General features: G+C 37.3%; 1 protein-coding gene across 1 annotated transcript; it reads right to left on the reverse strand.

Moving 5' to 3' along the window:
- Positions 1 to 22406: 22406 nt before the first annotated feature.
- Positions 22407 to 26451, reverse strand: LOC141647972 (UDP-D-apiose/UDP-D-xylose synthase 2). The gene is made up of 9 exons (XM_074456371.1): positions 26010 to 26451; positions 25090 to 25182; positions 24862 to 24969; positions 23940 to 24054; positions 23704 to 23837; positions 23516 to 23617; positions 23303 to 23395; positions 23081 to 23216; positions 22407 to 22983 (listed from the first exon to the last, which is right to left on the reverse strand). Exons 1-9 carry the CDS (start codon positions 26274 to 26276, stop codon positions 22871 to 22873), a joined length of 1161 nt encoding a protein of 386 aa, XP_074312472.1. The 5' UTR covers positions 26277 to 26451; the 3' UTR covers positions 22407 to 22870.

Below are 26451 nucleotides of genomic sequence, written 5' to 3' on the forward strand. Positions count from 1 at the left end.
AAACTTGAATCCTTCCCGTCTACGACATGGTGAGTGCCCCCGAGACTCACCACAAGTCCTTCCCGTCATCGTATGCAGCAGCTCGTCGTGAAGACCGAGCTCTAATACCAAATGTCACGGTCCGGAACTTTGAGCCGGAACGTGGTGCGTGTTAGGTTCATATACCTATTATTAGACTCCTCTAATAGTGAACAAATTAACTTGTTAATTATATGTTCTTTAGATCTAGTGCATGCATAACTAAATGAAATATATATAAGAAAAACAATGTTCCTTACATTGTTAAATGGTTCGAAAATATGGGCACAAGTTAGGTCACCTTCCTTCACTTGTTCTTGAGCTAAATATGATGGATGATCCTCCTAAGACTCCAAGTATAGAAGCCACTCCAATAAATTGCACCCAAGATTAATCCCAAAAATTCCTACTAATATTAACTAGATATGTAGTAGAAATATTACCTTAATAATACTAATGTTCTTGTATTACTACCTCTAGTAATAGATGATGAGTATTATTATTGTAGAGAGTTTTTGTGATCTTGCATGTGAGGAAAGTTTAGAGAGAAGCATAAGCAAAAACAAGCAAAACAAGAGTGGAAAAATATGAGCAACAAAATGCCCATAAGTTAGAGCCAAAACCGGTGGCTCTTCCCATGAAGGGAATCTTGTTACTTTTGTTTTTATGCTCTTATTTTAGTATATGTAGTGTATAGGGAACACTAGTGTAAAATATAGCATGATAAAAGCTTCATATGACAAGTCTGATCCATGTGATTTGGTTTGATCCATGTGATTTGGTTTAATAGACTCTCTATTCTAGGTATCTCATGGTTGACCATCCGTTTAGAATTACTTGTCCGTATTGAATTGCAAATTCCCAAAATTGAGTTCAACAACTCAAACCAACTCATATTAGTTTGATCTTATGGGTAGTGACGCTAGGTCATAATCCATCTTTAATAAATCAAATTTATTATTTAGATCTTTGCCACTACGATTGGATCGTAATGCTTAGAACTTTATTCAATTGGTTCTCTACGTCATTTTAGAAATTTCTCAAATCTCTCAAATGCTTCACCTTTTATTTGATTAAGTAAATATACCCTTATCTACTTAGATCATTGTTAAAAGTGACGAAGTAGTCATAACCTCTCCTTGCGGTGATGCTCGTATGACCACATACATCGGCATGTATTAGTCCTAACAAATCACTTGCTCGTGTTCCTTTACCACTAAAGGAAGTACGAATTATATTGCAAAGGAGATAAGATTCGCATATTCCATATGATTGAAAATCAAATGGTCCAATAATTCTAGTCGACACTAGCGTTTAATGCGTTTCTCATTTACGTAACCTAATTAAAAAATCAAATGTACAAATCATTTGGATTACTAGTTATGAGTCTTTTGGATCGTATTATGTAGATATCTTTACATGAGTTGGAACTGTCTAAAACTTGTGTATCATAAAGATAAGTGACATGGCTCACATCCATATCTGGTTTCAACAAAATACAACAATTGTCTTTGATGGCAAAATATAGATCCTTTCATGTCTCACATAGAAATGGAAATATTGATTTAGACTAAGTGGATACATAATAACAATTATGTAAATTATAACTCAAAGCTATTAGCAAAAACAAGTACATAAATTTCTTTTGAAGTGGCGGCTACCCGAGCTCCATTTCATTGTCGGCGATCCACATCACCCTTGTTTAGCTTTTCCACATTTCCAAGTCCCACTTGGAGTAATAATTCCAACTTTAATATCTTCCAAATACTTGGGGCAATTTCGCTTCCAATGGCCCATGACATTACAATAATGACATTCCTCATAGGATTTGGCACCCTTCTTTGTCTTGGTCTTGGTCTTGGTAGTCCCACTATCCATTTCCAATTTATAATCAGGTTTGGGTTTCTCGCCCATTTTTGCCTTCCCTTTATTAATACCAATACTCCTTTCATTTACAAGGACACTCTTGCTAGAACTCCCACTTAATTTGATATTTCTCATTGTTTCTTCAAACAAGTATGCCTTGGGTTTTGTAAGATTTTCTTCACAAGATTTTCTTTTCAAGGTGGTGGGCAATAATATTGGAGTGGGTGGAGTGGAGGTGGTAAAGAAGCAAAAATTTCCATCGTGACCAATGCCAATGCGTAATTCTCTAATCGTATCATTATCATACTCGGAGCATTTTTCATCAAATGATTGGAGCCATGTATCAACGGTGATTGGTGTAGGAGTATTAGATGAATTTGGAGTTGCCATTGCAATTGTAAGAATGATTTTGACTACAAAATAGAAAATGAAGGAATTAATTTTCATCTATCGTTTTAATAATAATCGTAAATTTAACTACAAGTATTGCATTTATATAGTGACCTCCACCCAACTACATAAATGATTCCGAGATCCAAATTCATATCAACTCGGGCACGGTGAGCCGATTCATCCCTTATTAATATAACTCGGTGGATTAACTCTTTAATCGATTCTACTTTTAGAACTCTCGGTTGATAAAGATTACTCTAATTTTAATCTTTTAGCCCGGAACACATGCGACTACGGTCAACAATACTTCCGTTGAGCTCAATCCAAATTTCGATGTAATAACATTTTACTACCCCACTTCGCCAACGTAACAAGGTTTGTATTACGGTGAAGCCGGATTAACTCCCTTATGAAATTGGTACTTCATGGGTTCTACTGTTTGGTAAGGCTAATTCTCAATTATTATATGTGAGAGGTCTTGTCAATTTATTATCTATCACGTTTTAAGTTAACTAAAGCGGTGAACTACGATAATTATAATTGACATGGTCGATGACTCGATATGATATGCATGTGTTGTTATGGCGATTTGGCAATGCATGTAACATATTAAGAGAAATGCAAAGCAATAAATAAAATTCCTAGTATGGCCTTCCTAAAATAGAAAATCAAATAATCTATTACATATTCGGAAACCAACTCCTTTGGTCCCTTGAATCTTCAATTGGCATGCCTCCCAAGACACCGTCTTCGTCGGATCACCTTTCCGAATGGCACCGTCTTGAAGATGCTCCATAATTACAAATAATAATAAAATACAAAGCTATTCCTATTATACATTTGTAAAATGGAAAAACTAATAAAATAAAATTAAAAGTGATACGAGATCACATTAAATTATAACCGAATCAATATTCCCTTTCATTACGGGTAATATTGATTAAACTAAGGCCATACTAAGATAAAATTACATAATTCAAAATTATATAAATAAAAAACATCCAACAATTGAAATATGCAGCATTATAATATGTACCTATCATGCCAAATGATATGCCAAATCGCCCTATTTAACTTATGTCGTACATATAACCCGGTTTTATGGAAATGCGTGATAATAACCTTTTAAAATCACTAATTAACACTTAAATCACATCTAAGCTCAAGTTAATTATCCTAACACTTTTTAGGACTCAAAAATTATTCATCACTCAATTTTTGACAATAATTCAACTTGATTAATTTTATGCTCATTTTTTACCTTAAAATCATTATTTATATGAAATAAATCCAAATTAAATTATAAAAATTTTAAAAATTGAATTTTAAACTTTTGAACATTCTGGAAAAAATTCCATGACACTCATAATGTCAAAAAACATGGCTAAAATTTTCGAATTTATTTTGAGAAAATATAGTTACATTTTATCGGTTTTATCTCATAAAATACATAAAGTATCCGTAAATTAATCTAATAATTTTTACAACTTTAGATCTGATAAGTGGGATATAAATTCAACTTAAAATAATTTTCTCAAGCCATGCAATACGTTTTAGCTAATTTTTGCTAAAATAGTCACTATTTATGCCATTTTTACTCAAAAATCCATAAATCATGCTAAAAGAGATCATTAAATCTACAAATTTATATACTCTCTGTAAATTATGCATGTGACATTATATTAAAATATCATGGCTTAATTCGAAATTTAACTAATTTTACCATTTTACCTCTTTTAGTCCATTTTTATCTCATAAAAATCATAAATCATGCAATATTAATCAAATTAACTCGAACTTTTACACACCAGTTGTAAAATATGCATGTGAGGTTATATAAAATTTCCAAGGTCAGAAACTTAGTTTAACTATTTTTAGCATTTTAATTCCCATTTTAGTCATAAAAATGTAATAAAATCACTAAAAATCATTAAAATGAGCAATAAATTTCCATAAATCATAAAAATGACCTAAAAATATTTTAGGATCAGAATATATAATATGCATGGTGATTTCGTGGCTTATACTAATAAATCACAAATTTTTAGTTTTATATGTTAACCTTTTAACTCAAAAAAACAATAACCGATTATGCATGCAACATCCTTATGCTCTGATACCACTTGTTAGGTTCATATACCTATTATTAGACTCTTATAATAGTGAACAAATTAACTTGTTAATTATATGTTCTTTAGATCTAGTGCATGCATAACTAAATGAATGATATATAAGAAAAACAATGTTCCTTACATTGTTAAATGGTTCGAAAATATGGGCACAAGTAAGGTCACCTTCCTTCACTTGTTCTTGAGCTAAATATGATGGATGATCCTCCTAAGACTCCAAGTATAGAAGTCACTCCAATAAATTGCACCCAAGATTAATCCCAAAAATTCCTACTAATATTAACTAGATATGTAGTAGAAATATTACCTTAATAATACTAATGTTCTTGTATTACTACCTCTAGTAATAGATGATGAGTATTATTATTGTAGAGAGTTTTTGTGATCTTGCATGTGAGGAAAGTTTAGAGAGAAGCATAAGCAAAAACAAGAAAAACAAGAGTGGAAAAATATGAGCAACAAAATGCCCATAAGTAAGAGCCAAAACCGGTGGCTCTTCCCATGAAGGGAATCTTGTTACTTTTATTTTTATGCTCTTGTTTTAGTATATGTAGTGTATAGGGAACACTAGTGTAAGATATAGCCTGATAAAAGCTTCATATGACAAGTCACTATCATGCTTTATCAAAACAAACAAGGACAAAAGAACATCTTGTGCTCTCTTGTTTTGGCCGAAATATTGGATCATTTTTGGTCCATTTTTTCCTTTTGTCATTTGTCCCACAAATGCTTATAAGTCATATGTTTAACTATCTTACATATTTAATTAGTAATGTAATCATTTAACACTTAAATATTACAATTAATAATATAATATACACTCCACTTTTTGAGTAGTATACTAACATTATATCAACATATAATGGGTCCCATAATTACTAGTTGGTTAAAATTACAACTTCTTGTAACTTTAAATAACTAATTACCTCTACCTCAAAACTTATATTAAAACCTCAACTAATTTAGTAATATAACACTTAATTACTAAATTTAATCTTATTTAATCACATTACAATAAGACGCAAAATTGCACTCCCATAATTAAGGAATTAATTAATCTGTATCTCATACAATTAATTAATTATCTATTTGGGCCTCATCCTATAGGTGTGACCTAAAGGGATCAACTGACCACCACCGTCACACGACAGTAATGTCAAACTCTAGTTAGCCAATCATTACCGATTAATGGCGGTCAGTCGACTGTATAAAGAATCATCCCTCACGTATTCTTAGTATGAGATTTAATAATGATATTTAAATCATGTGATCGCACTATTGTTGAGGACACATTTCCCAACAGTGCGCACCCTTGTCTATCACACGACAAGAATGCAAGCGAGAGCATCAAGCACTAATGAGGGATCACTAGTGCATTCGTAATCGGTCTCGGTTGGCGTGTGTCTGGAATCCTAGTCACGATTATCAAGTCCGGCACACGAAAGCAGTAAAAGTAAGCAATACGATTATTGAAAGCAATAAACAAGCAATATCTAGCTTTTGGATGGGAAGCGGTTTTGATTGACTAGCACCTCTCATAGAGTCAAATTTGATAGTTTGGTCCTGGCAGCAGGATACATTGATTGTGTAGAATAGTGATACGTTTTCTAAACACCTAAAAACGTATCTTAAACGAAAAACGGGACTCCAAGATTCGACACGCAGGGAGTAGTCTTGGAGTACTAAATGAAACTAAAAACAGAAATGAAAATACATGAGTACAAATAAGAAATCTAAGGGTTCGAAATGGAAGGATTGCGCGCGCAATTTTTAGGGATTGTGCGCTACAACTGCGGCTCCTTATACTTAGGCATTGGATGTGTTTTCCTCAAAATCCCAGAGACTAGTTTGCTGTCTGTGGCAAGACTAAGCCGAGAGAAAGAAAGTAGGTCGAAGGACCTCACGACCCAAAGACTAAAGGAACACCAAACACGTCGGACCAAGCTTAACTTATTCAAAATCATTCATTAGTCTCGTGTAATATGTATTAAGTATCAAGTATATTTTTACCTGAAACAAACGTAATCCGGTCAAAAACTCGATTATGAAATTCTGCTTTTAGGAAATGAGAGTACATGAACTTTGGAACGAGTTAATTGGAAAAAAAACTAAATTAATTGTATGTAATTCCTTCATGTTTAAATAATTACTTGTTTCTTATGCAAATGAAGATTTATAATTATGACTTTTAGTGAAATTTGATGTAGATTTTAAGAGGGAGATAAGAGAGCTTATAGTTCTCTTTACCACAGAGAAGGGTAATGTACGAAAAATTAATGAAAAAATGTAAATAATTGAGTAAAAAACATACGTGAAAGAGGAATTACGATTAATAAAAATTATTTCATTGAAGATGTTATTTAACCTATTAATTAATACGGAAGTATTATGGGAGTTTGGGCTTTATGTTAGAATAACTCAATTCCCTTGGATCAAGATCCTCTCCATTACCTTACTCTCTCCATTACCTTCCATTACAACTCAACGGGTGAGATTTTGTTCCGTGACGATCCAACGGTTAAGTGCTTTGATGAGAAGGAAGGAGAATAATGATTTTATATTAGTGTATTAGAGCTAATGGAAGCAAGGTAATGGAGAGAAACAGTAATGGAGAGGATCTTTACCCCAAAAAAAAAAGGTCACTTCCAATTATAATAAAACACGAGTTAAATATACTCCCTCCATTCAACTCCACACTAAACATTTCTATTTTGTACACTATTCACAAATGAGCATTCAATTTTAATTTTTTTTCAATACGTAAGTGAAAATATATTCATATGGGATCTTGTTTGATTTGTCTTTAGAAGTATATTAAAAATATCTATTTTTTATATTTTTTCCAAATACGTAGCTAAAGATATTTATCGCGTAAAACACGCGTTGGTAAACGTGAAAAAAAAAATAAATGTGTAGCGTGAAGTTGAATGGAGGGAATATGTTTTATGTTTTCCTTGACGGAAAAGTCTATTCCACAAATGTCAGCTTAATTTGTCGATGATATCATAAAGAGTATATTATTCATAGGGGGTTGCGAAACGTCATCGACCTTTTTTTTTAAAAAAAAGACACTCACTACCCTTACTCATTCTCTCTCTCTACTCTATTCTCTCCTAAATCCTATCAAACAACCAACTTAAAAAAAATCAAGACTTTGTTAATCGGATTCAATGTCAAACAATGAACAATCTAAATCAACGGCTAACGACGAATCATCGGTAAGTTAACTAATTAACTAATTTATTAATCTATCAAATTGTAATTTTTTTTTTATTTTAGTTTGAATCAGACATTACCTGGTATTAGTTATTGCCTAATATGAATCGAGTACGAAAGTTGACGTAGAAATGTAGAGGGACGTTGAATGTCCACGTTTGGGGTGGGTTGGATGCTGATTGTACACGTCTGGGGTGGGCTGGGACGTAGACTGTTCACGTCTGGGGTGGCCTGGGACGTTGATTGTCCACGTCAGAAGTGGGCTTAGACATTGAATTTTGTCGTCTGGACTAGGGCAAGACGTGGGCATTCAACGTCTAGGATGCATAAGACGTTGAATCCCTTCGTCCCTTTTGGGCCTAGACGTGGGGATTCTTCGTCTCCTATGGGCCAGGACAATTGATATCATTGTCCGGGCTTATGCTGGACGATGATATCCAATGTCCCTTCATGGATCGATTTTTTAATTATTTTTTTCGTCTTTTATTTACTTTTTATCGTATATTTAGATCGTTTTACGTATTTTAGCACCTAATCATTGTTAAATTTGCGTTTTAACAGGATTCACTTGAGGAATTTGGTGGTGACGGTGTTAATTACAACCATTTATTTGTGACGGATACAAGCTTTGCAAATCGGGATGACGCGTTTGACTGGGCTCAGAAGATAGCTTTTGATAACGGGTTTGATTTCGTGAAAGTATCAAATGGGTCCAAGAATCGTAAACAAACAGAGTTGTTGGGGGTCATACTTTCGTTGTTCAAGGTACGGGGAACCAGAAAGAAGATTGATCCCGATGAGCCCGACATTCCCGACAAGCCTAAGAAGAAAGGGACACCTATGTGTGAGTGTAAGTTCCGGGTTCGAGCCGTGCAAAATAGGGTTAATGATGTAGATGGTAAAGAGTTGATAATTTGGAACATATTGACTTCCGAGAGCGGTGGATATCACAACCACCGTCTAGCAAACTACAAAGACGGGGATAGGCATTTTGCGGGTTTGGATGCCGGCGAGAAAGAGTACGTGAGGCAACAAGTCCGGACATCGATTCCCCCGAGAGATATAAAAAACGGTCTTCATCAAAGAACCCCCGATAAACCCCAATCTACAAGCACCCAAATTTATAGCGAGGCAAACAAGGTTCGGCGAGAAATCGGAGGGACACGGAATGCCGCTCAACAAATGTTAGCTCTAGCTGTAGGTGCGAAGTATGTGGAATGGTACAAGACAAATCCCGAGACAAAGAAGCTTAGTCAAGTTTTCATCTCTCATCCGGAAGCCGTAAAAACGTTCTGTGCTTATCCCCATGTGGTTCTCATTGATTCGACCTACAAGACCAACATTTACAATGTTGCACTCATTGAGCTTGTTGGTGTCACATCGTGTGATTCTTCTTTCTTAGTTGCTAGTGTGGTGGTTTCTTCCGAGTCGGAAAAAGATTACGCGTGGATGTTGGAGAGATAAAAAGGAGCTCCTCGTGTGACACCCCCATACTCCAAGGGCCTTACCAGGACCACTCAGGTATAGGAACGTCACCATCTCGGTTACCCGAGGCAAAGATAATCATCAGACAATAAAGAAACATACTTAAATAGTAAATAACGTTTAACGTGATTATATGCCAAGAACCAAAACTGATAAAGAGATACAAGTTCTCTAAAACTGTCTACTATCAAAAGACTATAAAACTATCAGACACAGCGGTAGACTTCTAAACTGCATCGTGGTGACTCCTCCCAGTTATCCCATTCGCATCAGCTCATACCTGCTCAATAACTGCTCACCACCCCCTAATAGATCACCACAGTTTTTAAAACATTTAACCGGGGTCAGTACTGATTACATAAAAACAAATGCCACAAAGAAACAACGTCACAAACAGCTCAAGCAGTTCACACAAATCCCCAGTCTCCCTCTCCTAACTCCACACAACTGACTACACACTAAAGTGTGTAGCCCTGCCAGAGTACCCATAGCAACAAGTACTCCACGCCGCCAGTGGGAGACCGCAGCCGTACCCACCAAATCCCCGCTCATCTCCATCGAGCGATAAACTCAAGTTCATTAATGTGCACATCCTTTCTGTGGCGGGTTCCACAGAAGGCGAATCATGGGCATGAAGCCACTCCCGCAAGTGACTCCACTCAGCCAGGGACGCGCCCCGAAGAACACGGACAGATAAACAGCAATCAACAATACAACATCAACAACCGTCTGAAATAATCAACAATATAATTAACCAATAATCACAACAACAATCACCACACATTATGTAGCCAATACTGAGTAGGGAAACCTTACCTGGAATGCAATCACAGAATCAGACAATCTAGCAGCTGTCTCAAAACCTCTCTTCTACGAACCCTCCTCCTATACAAACACACATATTATCACTACCGTAACCACATAATTATAAAAACTCCCAAATCCCCAAATTAGGGTTTAACCAATATTAAACAAATGATATAAAATTGATATGTAGAACTTACCCACGACGTAAGGATCACAACGGTATAAAGAACAAGATGATCCGACTCTCCTAGCCTTGGATATTTGCTAATGATGCGATGAAATGAACTTACGTAACTCCTTTCTTCTCAATTAGGTTTTTAGAATAGTTAAAAAAAAGTTTAAGAAAAGTGACGGTATCATTATATATTAATCTCGCATCATTAACAAAACCCGTCAAAACTCAGCCCGTAAACTCACTTACTCGATCGAGTAAGGCACTTACTCGATCGAGTTCCCCCTACTCCATCGAGTACCCAACCTACTCGATTGAGTACCCTACAGGCAGACTACTGTTTTGCGTCAAAAACTACTTACTCGACAGAGTAAGCCCCACTCGATAGAGTACCCAAAGACTCATAAAACCGTAGTATTACAGATACTCATCGCCGCCAGTGGGGGACCGCAGCCGTTCCCACCTAAGCACCGCTCATCTCCATCGAGCGATAAATCCATGTTCATTAATGTGCACATCCCTCATGTGGCGGGTTCCACAGGAGGCGAATCAAGGGCGTGAAGCCACTCCCGCAAGTGACTCCACTCAGCCAGGGACGCACCCCGAAGAACACAGACAGATACAACAACAGTCAACGACAATAAACAATAACCGTCACAACACCAACAATTACCAACAGCCAATTCCAGTACGATAATTACTAAATAACAATAACAATCACCACACAATCATGTAACTAATACTGAGTAGGGAAACCCTACCTGGAATGCAACACAAACAAAAGAAAGCGATCTAGCAAATTTGTCTTAAAACCTTTCCTCTACGAACCCTCCTCCTATACACATAATCATACAATCACTACCACATCAACATAAACATAGAAAACCCCCAATCCCAAAATTAGGTTTAAACAACCTTAACCAAATGCTATAAAAATGGTACGTAGGACTTACCCTTGACGCAAGGATCACAATGATACAAAGAACGATGAAATCCGACCTCTCTAGCTCCGGGATTTGCCAATAATGCGAATAGGAAGAACAACGTAGTTTGCAATATCTTTTGAGTGTATTAGGTTTATAAAAAGTGTTTATGAAAGATGACGGCGTAATATAAATACTAATTCGCATTATTAACAAAACCCGTCGAGATATAACCCGTTAACCGACTTACTCGATCGAGTAACTAACATACTCGATCGAGTGCCACTTACTCGATCGAGTACCAAGCCTACTCGATCGAGTACCCTACAGGCAGAACATTGTTTCGTAAATCAAAATATGCTTACTCGACAGAGTAAGCCCCACTCGATAGAGTACCCAGAGACTCATAAAACCGTAGTATTACAGTCTTCCCTCCTTAAAAAGAACTCCGTCCTCAAAGTTCAACCCATACTCAAAACAAACACACAAACTCGACCAAGACACAACAACATAGCTAAGAACTCAAACGAAAACCCAACCTATAAAACATGAACTCTCAACACCAACTCCACCAACTACGTCTACCTCCACAACATGACTTACGATATCGTATCCACCACATTATAGCCTCTCTCGACACTAACTCCATACACTAGCAACTACCATCCACAAACGCTGCTAGCTCCACTTCACTAACATGTTATCCACCAGCAAATCAAAAACCAAGACACCCATAAACAAAAAACGGAATGTTATATTCTACCACCCTTACAAGGAACTTCGTCATCGAATTTTACTCACACTCATAACATCATCATCCAACTGTCAACACTATTGAAATATTCTCCCATTCCTAAACATCGAACTACTACAAGCACGGTCATGACCTTTAATAAAATCAATCACAACAAATATCCATCCTTTATGCTACACCAACACTCTACTTCCAATTATACTACCATATGCACAACCATCAAAATTTCTTTTATCGCATCCTACTCCTCTTAAGATAAATGTTACGTCCTCGTAACTCACTAATACTAAATCCTAGCTATTTTTTCTCATTATCCCCATCACCACCGCATGTCAAAGATAACCACCTATAATCTAAACACTCGCCATGCATATATCTAAGGCTCTCTTACTTAAACAATTCTCATACTTCAATTCACTCGTCACACCACCTAACCTATACCTCAAAATCTTTAGCTTAACCAAAACTTCAATTGTTCCCTATTACTGCCAAAACGACATAATCCTCTATACCTGCACCTATCTCCATACTCATAACTCACGATCCACAACTATTACATGCACTCACACTAGATCCTCAAGTTCTTTTCTTTCATTACCGCAAAACTCATACATAACTTAACATGACACTAATTCCCAACACCCTACACTCACTTTCTCAACGAAAGATTATGAACCACCTGCAGCTTTCAGATCATTACCACACATGTTCTACGAATCACTTGTCATGACTATGTGCACCAATGCCTCATCTACAACAAGATCAACCGTACTATAACAACTTCTGTCAACTGTGTCCCATCAACAGAATATCACTATACTATGACAACAACGAAAACATATACAACTCTGTTTCATACCATATTCTACCCTCACTCCCAAGCTGAAACTAGCAAGAAACATCAACAAACAAAACAACAGTCTATATGTCTAACCGAAACTCACAAGGAACAACAGTAAATAAACAACAATCTATGTATAACTGGTATGTACTTTCAAAAGCTCGTATCGTAATCATCCCACCTGCTCCACCACAACCAGTGACGGCATCGCAACAACGCCACCAACAGCCGCACCGTAGTGCGAAAATACCCGCATCACAACACGAAGTACCATGCCCGGATCACCACCCGAGGCACAACATCCACATCGATAAACATCACAACCACGTATAATTCCCGCAAACATTGATTCAGTATAACTTTCCGAACAAGAAAACTTACTCAAAACTACTTTACTAAATCACAACACAATATATTATGCGGAATAAACAGACAAGAATCTCATGAACATCATCCTTACCATTTCACGGAATACACATGTATTATAAATACACATACAATTATAACTACCCATGCCAGATCAATAAAATTATTACCATTTTTTTATTCAATTAGGTTACCGTACTCAACATATAGAAAATTCAGATAACAACTTCATAATTATCACACCATACTACTTCTTGTGAAGTCAGAACCTCACACAAACATTTATACACATCATAGACCCGTAATCACATCCAACTAGTCAATCATGATCACGTAAGTTACCACCTGATAAAGGTTATCTCTTGCTTGAGCTTAACTCGTATGCCCCTCATAACACATTCTTCCATTCACATAACCAGCACCTTCTGCCATACATAACCATACAGCTAACACTCACTACCAGGAACCGCCTCCTAAGACTACATCTTATACTTCCTCACAACCATACATATCAATCCGGTCTCTACAAAATCAACCTCTTTAGATTGGCCATCTTTCCTATTTATCAACACCCTTAACCACTAGTGACAACACCTCCACACTACCACCGTTCATACATCAAACCTCTTACACTCATCTCTAAACATCACGGTTTCTTTCCTATCTTTGGTTATCATCCCAAATAACGAAAATAAAATACATCAACAAAAATCACCTCAACACTATTTCCAATTCCATCCTTAATTGTATCGTCACCCGACTCACCACCAAGATCTCATATCGTGCAATTACCCAACTTTTACTTTACTTAATTCTTCGAAACTCATGATTATCATGTCGTCCTGGAACTCCTATATAACTGTTAACTCAAATCCTCATGATAGTATCATACATCTCGACGATTCCTTACTTTTATATCACATAACTCCGGTGAACATTTTCCTAGTTTTACTCCCCTCATTCTTTTCTTTTTACACTCGACAAACGCAATTAACCATTCAACTCCTTATCACTTCTACCTAACTCTTTAGTGCTCCGGTTACCTTCTCATTGCTCCAAAACTCAAATCCCATTATTTCACGTCGATATCATCTCACTTTTTCTTACCATGGATCTTCTCTTATTATGCTATCACTCACACTTGCCACTAATCTATCCACAAAATCAACGTTCACTGTTCAAACAATTTCATCTCCCTTTTTACATCTCTAGAAATCAAAATTCATTGTATACCGTTAATTGCCCAAGGAAATTACACATTAGTTTCACCTCTTGATAACACAAATTTCCAAACTCACTCACTATCTGCAAATCCACGTCACGACATGTCTCCATTAAGTTCACTATATACCACTCTTCTCAATTCCTCTAAAACGACCTTTCACTACATATATTCTTAACCCACACGATTTCCTAACCATCTCCCTCCATAATTCCTTACACATCTCAAGTTGCCACCATCCACATCCTTCCTTTCAATCTTCTCATTCTCGCGTTCCTTAGACTCTCATCATCCCTTGTTCATATTTACTTACTTTTACATTACTCAACACAAAATCATATCACTCATCTCTTCTCACAAAACTTGCGTCATGCCTTAATAAGCCTTAACAATCCTTCTTTTCTTTTCCACTGCCTATCGCAACTGCATATCACTCATGTCCTCCCCACCGAACTCACACTCGCCACAAGTGCCACTGTTTACATCATAAGATTGGGTAACTTACGCATCAGGACCATTACATACGTAAAACAATGCATAACACAGTAAAATAACACATTTGAATCAAACATAATATGCAACGAAGTCAAAATATAAGCATATGACCCAAAATAGGGGTCACTAGATCGAGTACAGGCCACTCGATCGAGTGAGTGACTTACTTGATCGAGTGGGTGAAGGTCAGAAGCACGTAAAACAAATTACCAGGGCTACTCGATCGAGTAACAAGAGGTGCACTCTATCGAGTGGGGGCCACTCGATCTAGTACCCCACGCATTTCTCAGCACTGTCCAATTTTCGTAAAACGGTCATAACTCACTCGTTTCTTGGTCGTTTTGGGCGTGTGACCTATCGTTAGAATCGTAAAAGAACAAGCTATCACCTCCAAGTGGAATCACCTCAAAATCATTTATGAATCTCAAGTTATAACAGTTTAAAGACAACTTTGTTGGAATCAGACGACATAACTATTTGACTTTTACTTCCAAACAACTTAAACAACAACAAGGTAAACAAAAACAACTCAATACTCATAAAGCCTCTATCCCTAACCACATGTTACTATCTTCAAAAGCCAAGCAACAAATAACTCAATCCACATATATCATTCAACTTACCAATCACATATTACCCGCATGTTTTTATTATATAACTTTACGTAAACAAAATCACAAATCTATGACATCAAGACCCCTATTCACATGTTACTAGCATAAAAACATTATGAAATAACTTCTATTACATAACATGCTTAATCATAAATCATATTATCATGCAAGAATTATTCATCTTTTTCCACCAATTATTCATGCTCTTACTCAAACTTTCAGCTATATAAACTCGTACAACACTACCAACAACATATATATATATATATATATATATATATATATATATATATATATATATATATATATATATATATATATTATATATATATATATATATAACTCAAACCAAACAAACTTCCTTTCCATATTTCTATAATGCCATATCATAAAACAACTTATCATGCTTTCAATAAATAATGTATAAAATCACTTCATTATCATCTTTCTCTACACATTCTCCACATACATACATCCACCGATTCATACCACACTTTGCTACAAAGATGCACAATTCACAAGATAAACACATAGCGATCCCGACTCATATTCCATGGTGACCGGTTCAAAATTGTAGGGCGAGTTCGCGACTTTAGGACGTCTCTCAAGCCTTCGCATTAGCTCCTACAACTTCTACCCCGGGTTCATTTTAATTGACTCCTTATGTTCATTAGATTCATTGGTTACAGGTTTCAGGATCGTCGCTCTGATACCACTTTGTGACACCCCCATACTCCAAGTGCCTTATCAGGACCACTCAGGTATAGGAACGTCACCATCTCGGTTACCCGAGGCAATGATAATCAAAAGACAATAAAGAAACGTACTTTAAAAATAAATATAGTTTAAGTGATTACATGATCAAAACCAAAACTGTTAAACTGAAATACAAGGTTCTCAGACGGTCTATTGATAAAACTGTCAAAACTGTAAAACATCGTCTGACACAGCGGAAGACTTCTAACTTCCACGTGATGACTCATCCCAGCTATCCCATACGCGTCATCTCATACCTGCTCAATAACTGCTCACCACCCCCGAATGGATCACCACAGTTTTTAAAACATTCAACGGGGTCAGTACTAATTACACAATCAAAGTCACACTGAAACAATCATACAAACAGCTCACACACAATCCCAGTCTCCATCTCCAATCACCTCATAACTGACTACAGACTAAAGTGTGTAGCCCTGCGAGTACCCATCGCAACAGATACTCCTCGCCGCCAGTGGGGGACCGCAGCCGTTCCCACCTAAGCCCCGCTCATCTCCATCGAGCGATAAACCCATGTTCATTAATGTGCACATCCCTCCTGTGGCGGGTTCCACAGGAGGCGAATCAAGGGCGTGAAGCCACTCCCGCAAGTGACTTCACTCACCAGGGATGCACCCGAAGAACACAGACAGAGATACAACAACAAATCAACGACAATAAACAACAACCGTCACAACACCAACAATTACCAACAACCAATTCCAGTACGATAATTACTCAATAACAATAACAATCACCACACAATCATGTAACTAATACTGAGTAGGGAAACCCTACCTGGAATGCAACACAAACAGCAGACGATCTAGCAGCTGTCTCAAAACTTTTCCTCTACGAACCCTCCTCCTATACACATAATCATACAATCACTACCACATCAACATAAACATAGAAAACCCCCAATCCTAAAATTAGGTTTTAAACAACCTTAACCAAATGCTATAAAAATGGTACGTAGGACTTACTCTTGACGCAAGGATAACAATGATACAAAGAACGATGAAATCCGACCTCTCTAGCTCCGGGATTTGCCAATAATGTGAATAGGAAGAACAACGTAGTTTGCAATATCTTTTGAGTGTATTAGGTTTATAAAAAGTGTTTATGAAAGATGACGGCGAAATATAAATACTAATTCGCATTATTAACAAAACCCGTCGAGATATAACCCGTTAACCGACTTACTCGATCGAGTAACTAACATACTCGATCGAGTGCCACTTACTCGATCGAGTACCAAGGCTAGTCGATCGAGTACCCTACAGGCAGAACACTGTTTCGTAAATCAAAATATGCTTACTCTACAGAGTAAGCCCCACTCGATAGAGTACCCAGAGACTCATAAAACCGTAGTATTACACCTCGAGTGTACGGGTGCATCTGTTTCGGCTTTTGTCACGCATTGATCGAGAGTTGGGGTTGATCGCTGCTCTTGAATCTGTTTATCCTCTCACTTCTCACTTTTTGTGTCGTTGGCACTTGAACCGTGCTATGGAGAAAAAAGCACTCTCAAATGGTTCTACGTGTGGTACAAAAATATTATAATGGTCAATCCAGAAAGCGGTTGGAATCTAGTGATCGATGTAACTACCATGGATGAGTTTCGGAGCGATTGGGAAGCTTTTAGTAACAAGTGGGAGGAGATGGCGACTTATGCGGCTAAAACATGGGGTAAATACACGAAGAAGTGGGTCTTGTGCTATACAAACCGATACTTCCATCTTGGAAACACGGCCACTTCCCGGGTTGATTCTGCCCATTCATTTTTGAAGGCTTGGTTGAAAAGTCCTAACGTAAACCTTGATATTATGTGGTCCCGTATTCATTCAATGTTTGAATCTCAATACTCCAAAATTATATATAATCTAGAACAATCGAGAAGTAGGCCGCGAATTGGAAATCTTGTCTTTTCCTTGTTGCAAGGAAAGGTGTCTATCAAGGCCATTGATATCATGGAAGCCGAAATTAAGAGAGGGATTGAGCTGGGGATCTGGTTGGAAGACTGATGTGGATCTTTTTTACGGGTTACTCGTGCATTACCTTATACTTGTGGTTTGATTCAACTGCAACGAAGGGGTAAGAGGGTCCATCTTGATGACGTTCACGAGTTCTGGAGGACCTTGGAGTACGACAATGACAATGCAATGCAATGCCCAAGAACAATGTTGATGAGTTAGAGGAGCTTATAGAGGAAGCGAGACCTAGTGACCCGGCAAAGAGGAGGGTACTCATTGAGAAATTACGCGAAGGCCTTTATCCGGAGGACGAGGATATTCATCCACCTCCTGTTAGAGAAAACCCCGAGGGGCGACCACGAGGTTCTACTACTCGGAATAACTCGGGTTTTGAGCATGCAAAGAAGAAGTACGGGATACCTACCACAAATGGAACGACAAATGTTCAACATACGTTGGGTGATTTTGATCAAGGACCGATAGGTGCACCGTTGGAAATTGGCTACACTAAAGGACTTTTGTGGAGTTGGAGGAAAAAATGGGGGGTCCCGAAGAGCTTTGGAGTTTTTTTTATGGTTGGGTAGATGTTGGTGATGATGGTAATTGTGGGTTTCGAGTAATCTCGCATGCTGCGCGGGGTCGGAAAAGTGACTATTTAGTCATGAGAGAGTGGTGTGCTAGGGAGATTAGGGGTAACGATGTATACAAGAATTTTTTCGGGCATACATGCATGACAAATAATGGTTTGACCGTATATGAAAACACCTTAAGACGCATCGAATTTTCCGACAAAGGGGGTTGTGGGAGTGACCATTGGATGAGGGGGGAACATTTGTTTGTGTTTGCATCGTTGTTTAATTGGACTATTTGCATCATCGCCCAAATTCAAGTTGGAGAAGTCCGTTCTTGGCAATGCAATACATATTTACCCCTAAGGAGGTCAACTCAAAGTTCGGTGCCATACGGTGTTTTATGGATTGTAAACTACCATTTCCATTGGATGCGATTGCATTGTAGAGGACCATCGGGAGAAGTACCGATGCCTCTGATCGATCCATTTTGGGAAGGGGGAAGAGACTCTTCTGTTGCACACTTAGGAGAATTGTACAAGACAAACTTCGACAACTGGCATATAACTATAGGAACGACGCCTAGAGTGTGTCGCCAAAAATGGCGTGTTAAAGAAAAGATAACCCAGAAACGGCGAGGAAATTAAACTTTGATAATGTTTTTCAACTTTGATTATGTCAAATTCAAAAATGTAACCGTTTCAATTTTAAGTATGTGACCGTCATAAAGTTAAATATGTTACCGTTATAAATTCAAATATGTAACCGTTATAAATTCAAAAATGTTATCGTTATAAATTCAAATATGTTACCGTTATCAGACTTCTTATAAATACCCCTTGCTGATGTCCATTCTAATCACAACCACCTATCTCATTCACTAACAACATATCTCATTCACTGTTATAAATCCCGATTTCTCAATCCAATCCATTCAAAACAACCGAAACAATACCAAAATGATTATAAAAGCTCAAAAAATCAGAGTATACCAATAAAAGATTGACTCCATCGTTTTGGATTTACCAAAGTTAGTGGATCGTCTTGAATTTGTCATCCCAATAGCCACTGTATGGGACTTGCTTGAAAATGAACCACTTGGCAAGCTTTGTCAAATCTTAGCCGGGCACTAGGACAATGTACTAACTCCTCCAGTTAATGATGATGTTGGTGTCTCTAACAACATTAACAGAAAAGATGTGGGAGTTTCGCAGGTTGCGAAGTGATGCCATTACATATTTTGAGCGCATACTGACCGTGCTTGATTACGCAACACTTTCCGATTTATGTGCTGGTAGAGTGTTCAACCTCAGCAACGAGAAACTCGACATCATTGATTTATATGATCAATATGTTGCTAGTCAACCTAAAGAAATTGAGGCTGGAGACAATCTAGAAGATCTGGAATCGTCATCTTCATCAACGGAAGATAATTAAGTTGGATTTTACATTCCAAATTAATTAAGGTGGTACTTCGGCAGCCTCCTCGTCCAAAAACCGAGAGTCATCCTCGTCCACCTTCTGACCCGATACATCAAAATGTTCCTCCTCCTCCTCATCATCACAATGGGCACCGGCTACTGGTTCCCTATAAAGCGAACTGGGGAAATCAGCCTCGCTCGTAACGGGACCGGGAGAAGGGTCGGGAGTAGGCCTAATGTGGACGTCCTTTGCCCGACTACGACGTGGTGGTAAAGGTAAGGGGATACGCCGCTTAGATGACGTCACTCTTCAGTTTCTCGTACGGCCCGGGCTAGTTATAATGTTATCTTCGCTATCCGGCATCTGCATTTACCATGTTAATACGTTAGATAAATATAAAAAAACAACTTTTAATACAAACAAATTCAAAATTACCCATTTAAATACAAAATTAACAACTTTTAATACAAAAAAATACTCCCTCCAATTCTATGTATTCTTCCCTTTGTTTGTGGGCACGGAAATTAAGGAGAAGAATTTAATAAGAGTAAAAAGTTGGGTGGGGTTTGGTAATTGGAGAGAGTGATGAATAATTATAAGTTAAATAAGAAATGGTGGGGCCAAAACATTAAGGAAAGTAATAAAATATGAGGAAAAGAGTTGGGTGGGGTTTGGTGATAAGAGAGAGAAATGAATAAAATAAGAGTAAAAGTTTCCAAAATAAGAAAGGGGAAGAAAACCTGAATAATCCGTTTTAGGAAATAGGGAAGAATATATAGAATAGGAGGGAGTATAAATTAACCACTATAAATAAAAAAAAAAAAAAAAAAAAAAAACTTTTAAAACAAAAAGAATATAAATTACCCATTATAAATAAAAATAATCAACTTTTAAAACAAAAAAAAATATAAATTACCCATTAAAATGGAAAATATACGGTTAAAACGAAATAAAAAGTTCTGAACCATGGACGAACATTGAATTTCAAAGTTCGACCATGGCCAAGACATTGAGTTTCAACGTCTGAGTCCAGGTAAGACGTTGAAACTCAACATCCACTCCCAATTCAGACGGACAGAAGCCACGTCCAGGCCACCACCAACGTGCAAGACTGCAAGGTCTTTGTCCATCACCCTATCAGACGATGAAACATATCGTCCTGACCCCTACTAGACGATGAAACCCATCGTCTCTACCCCTATCAGACGACCATTTTTTTCGTCCATGACCCTATCAGATTCAACGTCCCCTCCTCCAAACCCGACAACTACAACAACAGATCCATCGACGACGACGACGACAACAACAATAACAACAACAACAACAACAACAACAACAACAACAACAACAACAACAACAACAACAACAACAACAACAACAACAACAACATCGACAACAACAAAAAAAAAAATCCGACAATAACTAAAAACCAAATAGCGAAGAGAAACAAGAATGAAGAAGAAGAACGAAATTGAGACGAGAATTCATACAAATCAAGACAAACATACATTACTAACCTAATTAAAATCAAATTATACAACTAAATCTAAATTAATTCAAAAGAAAACCGACTTACTTGAGAATAAAGAAGGAAATTGAGAAGAGAAACAAGAATGGTTGGTGGTACGGTGGTGGTGGAGGTGCTGCGGTGGTGGTGTAGGTGCTGCAATGGCGTTGGTGGTGCGGTGATGTGGTGCGGCGGGGTGAGGGAGAGTTAGAGAGTAAGAGTAAGAGAGGGAGTAGTGAAAGAGAGAGGGTAGGGGTATGTTTGTCTTCTTTTTTAAAACGTCTACGATTTGTTATAAAACGTCGACGACGTTTCGCAACCCGGTATTCATAACTTAAGGTGCCTAGTATGGTGTTCCTACTAAAAAAAATACAAAATACATGACTATCTTGTCTTTTTTTCGTACAAATACACGACTCTTGTAATGACACTCAAATTCAAGTATTCAACCTTATCCGTGCAATAGTTAATTAGAGCAAGGCAGTATAGTGCCTCGCTTCTAACAATGAAAGTCAATGAACTCCTGAGCAGTGAGCACCTTGAATACTCGAATGTACAAGTAGATGCTAAGGTTAAATGAGGGGGTTCTACAACAACTACAACAACAACGAAGCCTTGGTCTCAACATCGTTTGGGATCGGCTAACGTGGATTATCATCCAAATTCGTTTCAGCTTAGTCTCATATAAATATATAATTGCACTTATCTTTTCACAATGAATACGAACCATACGTACAAAATACTACATAATCATTAGCTAAAAAGTAAAAAGAAGTTGCTGATTTGGGTGCATAAGCGACTACGAGAGCACTCCCACTCAGCAAATCATAAATAAAAGCTGATCTGCCTGCAAATCTGATGGTTTCATACTAAAATTATTAAGAAAATGAAATTCATTTCTTCTACATAAGGAACAAATCCAATTATCCATATTTATACAATACACACCAACTAGAAGGAAAACAAAGGGGTAACACTAGTACGCCAACATGTAATATCTGAGCAGAAAACAAATAGGCCTAATCTGCCAATACTCACACATTTTGGATACAAATCGGTAATTTGCACTCATGATTACCAGCCGAAGACACTAGCCTAGTGCTCTTTGAGTAGATTACAGCAACAAGATTTATAGAAATTCTAGTACCCTAATTAACAGCGTTGTCTCCCTAATTGATTACCATATAGCGCAACAGAAAAATGAAAGAAAATAAAACAAATTAAGGTATATGTAGGTTTTTTGCAAAAGAATTTAAGACAGCTGCTAAACAACGTGCAACACCACATGAGAAATTAATACCCAGGCTAAGACCATCATGTCATGTCATCTCTGCTTTCATCAACATGCAATTGGCTTTGATACGGCCTGCTTCACAGCCTGTGCATATGTCCTATGTTGGTATGTGAGGGTTGATTCCAGCAAGTCCCATAGAGATGTCTTCGGGTTCCATCCTGAAAGTTTGATAAAACAATAATGCTTCAGTGATCTGCATTTTACTTCAGGAAACTAAAAAATTCAAAACTGAAGATTTTATACAAGGCGTAATACCAAGCTGTCTGTTGATGATGGTCATATCAGGAATTCTTTTATCACTGTCGTCGTAACCTTCACCGTAAAACTCTTTAGAGCTAACATCAACAGTTGGTGTCTCCATGGCTGACTCGCCACTCACTTTTGAGTATACCTACAGCATTCAAATTTAGGGGTCATTTCATACACCACAAGATATAAAGTGCGCTGGAGGTAGTATAGATCAACATAAAAGTTAACCTGGGTCATCATTTCAGCAAGCTGTCGAACAGTGACTTCATTGTTAGGGTTGCCAACATTGAAGATGTGACCATTTGCTCTGGCTGGATTTTCCTGATTCAAGAGGAAGTCCGATTACGTGGAGCCAACATCATTAAGGAAAAAATAAAATATAAAACCGGCTGCCCGGAACCTTGGAAATATAAATAATGACGGTGATATAGATCAACATACGATCATCAAGAGCACGGCCTCAATGGCATCCTTTATGTATATAAAAGTTCTCTGGGATTCACCTCCATCCACAAGCTTAAGAGGCTCACGACGCAAAAGGTTCTGAGATGAGGTGAGTAGAATTCGATAAATAGTCTTTCACAAAAGCTTGAAAAGTAAAGAAGGTCAGAGGGGATCAAGTAACATACATTGCTGAAGCAAGCTAAAACTCTTGGAACACCTTCACTAGGACCATCAATACCAGGGATGAAATCCATCCTGGGGCCAATCCAGTTAAAAGGTCTGACAATAGTGAACTCCATACCATTTTCAGCACCCTCGGCTACAACAATAATAAATATATGAACATTGAGCTGTTTTACCAGAAACCAGGACTTGGAAAACGAAATTTCTGAAAAAAATAAATATTGAAAATGTATGGTACCGTAGATGAGTCTCTCAATCAACTGCTTGGCACATGCATAAGACCACCTCTGCTTTTCAATGGAGCCAAAGATACAGGGGGAAGTATCTTCTTTAAGAACATAATATTCAGGATCCTGCAGCAACATCAAACAAAAATACGCATGTTAGAGCGCGTAAACCAAATTGCTTACTGCTTAGATTTAGGTTCCATCCCAGCAATCGTTGCTAACACACACAAGGAAAGTCCTCAACATAGATGAAACAAATAGAAAAAATCATCTACACAAAGTATGAACACTGTGCAAAGCATCTTGATTCTCCAACCAAAAGATGACGGCAAACAAGATTCTCATATGGGTCGGTCTCATGAAAAAACTACCACAAGGGAGCTCTTTCAAATATGTATTTTCTTTGTCGATCAACTGTTATTATATTTGTGCATGCCTAATGCAAAATGCTTGGATTCGCCTCTGCTATTATCTTTAAAGCATTCTTAATATCAAAACCCAGCACAACTGAGGGTGACTAAGCAGATGACAACTTACCAAACTGAGTCTTAACTTTTACTAATTATTATCCACCGCTATCAATCCTAAATGAAAAAGTCACAAGCCAAACACAATAGTATCAATGGCCTGTACAGAGGCGTCGCCATCTTGTACTATTTTATAATTCACAAACCCTTAAATAATTAAGAATTATGAATTAAGAAATAAGAATACATAGATACGGAGCAGTGACCAAGCACTAGTATTATATTAATAACACGGCAACCTAATTCCAGATATGTCCAACAAAGTGCCTAGGAGTAATATATAGCAAGGAATCTTCAAAAAAGCTAGCAATAAAGCACAGATCTAAATCCAAATCTAAACAATTGTACATGTACAACATAATCAAAAAAATCGGAATCAGAAAACCGAGAAAATTCAATAATTAACCTGACGCAGAGGGCTATCCTTAGGAAGGAAGCTACCAATGGTTTTCCCATACACTTCACAAGTAGAAAAGTGAATGAGGCGCTTGTTGTTCTCTGAGCAATATTTAACCTGAAAAAACATCGACCACATTGCAAATTAGCATCACAAAGTTTGACATATACTCCTTATTTAAGTTAACAATGAAAATGCTATTCTGTATCATTTAAGTCACATCTAAAAAGTCCTTACCACTGGAAGTGCATCGATGAAGTTGCTGTATATAGTGTCAAGCGGACGTGTGTTGTAGTCAGCAGGAGTACAGATTGCCGCCAAATTGATCGTCTAGATCACAAATAATTCAAAAAATTAGACAAAATTAAGCGAATTCATATACACTACATTATCAAACCAGAATACATGATCAAAAACTACAACAACCTAGCATAAATCAGTAAATCACAACATGATGAAGCAAAATTATCAGAAAATGAAAGTAGAGCGAGCGACTAATTAAACTTAATCATCCAAAGTGACAGTATTAATGAAGCATAAATCATTGCGAAGTCGAAAATAAGGCAGAAAATCGCTGCACCGACAACAAAAATAAGTGAAAATGAACGCAGCAGCATGTTCAAACCACCTAATCATTACCTGAAATTATATAAAATCACCAAATCTATGGATTAAAACACATGATTACGAACGAAATTCCGAAATTATGAAATTAAACGAACACCGACACTAAAAAAATGCCGAAACAAAAACGTTGTGAAGTCACTAAACGAAATCAATCAATCAAAATCGCGGAGAACATGCGCATCATGCTTAAATCATAGAACAAAACAATGACATTAACAAGAATCGCGTGTAACATCTTAAATTATCAAACATTCTTTAATCATCAAAGACGTGATCAATCAATCAATCAATCAAAATCACTTCTCGCAACTTGAAACATCAATCATTCCGGAATTATCAAACTAAACGAACACCGACACTAAAAAATTGCCGAAACTAATCAGAATTACAAACGAAAAACAAGAAAATTACTGTTCGCAGCATCGAAACACCGAAATTAAAGAATTAGCAAACAAAAAAATCGCCGAAATCACACGCATCATGCTTAAATCATGGAACAAAATAATCATAAGAAAGAAGAATGAGAATACCAGATCTGACATCTTGATGAGGCCTTCAAGACGAGAATCATGCTTAATATTGATACGATGAAACTGAATGCGATTCGCCCATGGATTAGTAGAAGGTTCTAGAAGATGCTTAATCTTGTCATTGTAAACATCGACGGCGAGAACAGTATGTGGCGTTTCGGACATGAGTTTCTCGCAGAGGTGTGACCCGATGAAACCGCCCGCACCAATCATGCATATCGTCATCGTCTTAATCGGGTTACCGTCTAGATCTACTCGGTTCGCCATTGTTGTTGCAGTTGAGAAATTTGGGTAGAGATATTTGAAAGGGTGATGAAAAAGAGGGAGAAATGAAAGACTAATATGGGCGGTGGGGAGTGATTTATTGAAGCTGGCGTCTCACTGGGACTAATTATCACTATACTCAACACTCTGACACTGTGTGAAATCAATTTGAGAATGT

Source organism: Silene latifolia, chromosome 3 (assembly GCF_048544455.1).
Source record: "Silene latifolia isolate original U9 population chromosome 3, ASM4854445v1, whole genome shotgun sequence".
NCBI lineage: Eukaryota > Viridiplantae > Streptophyta > Magnoliopsida > Caryophyllales > Caryophyllaceae > Silene > Silene latifolia.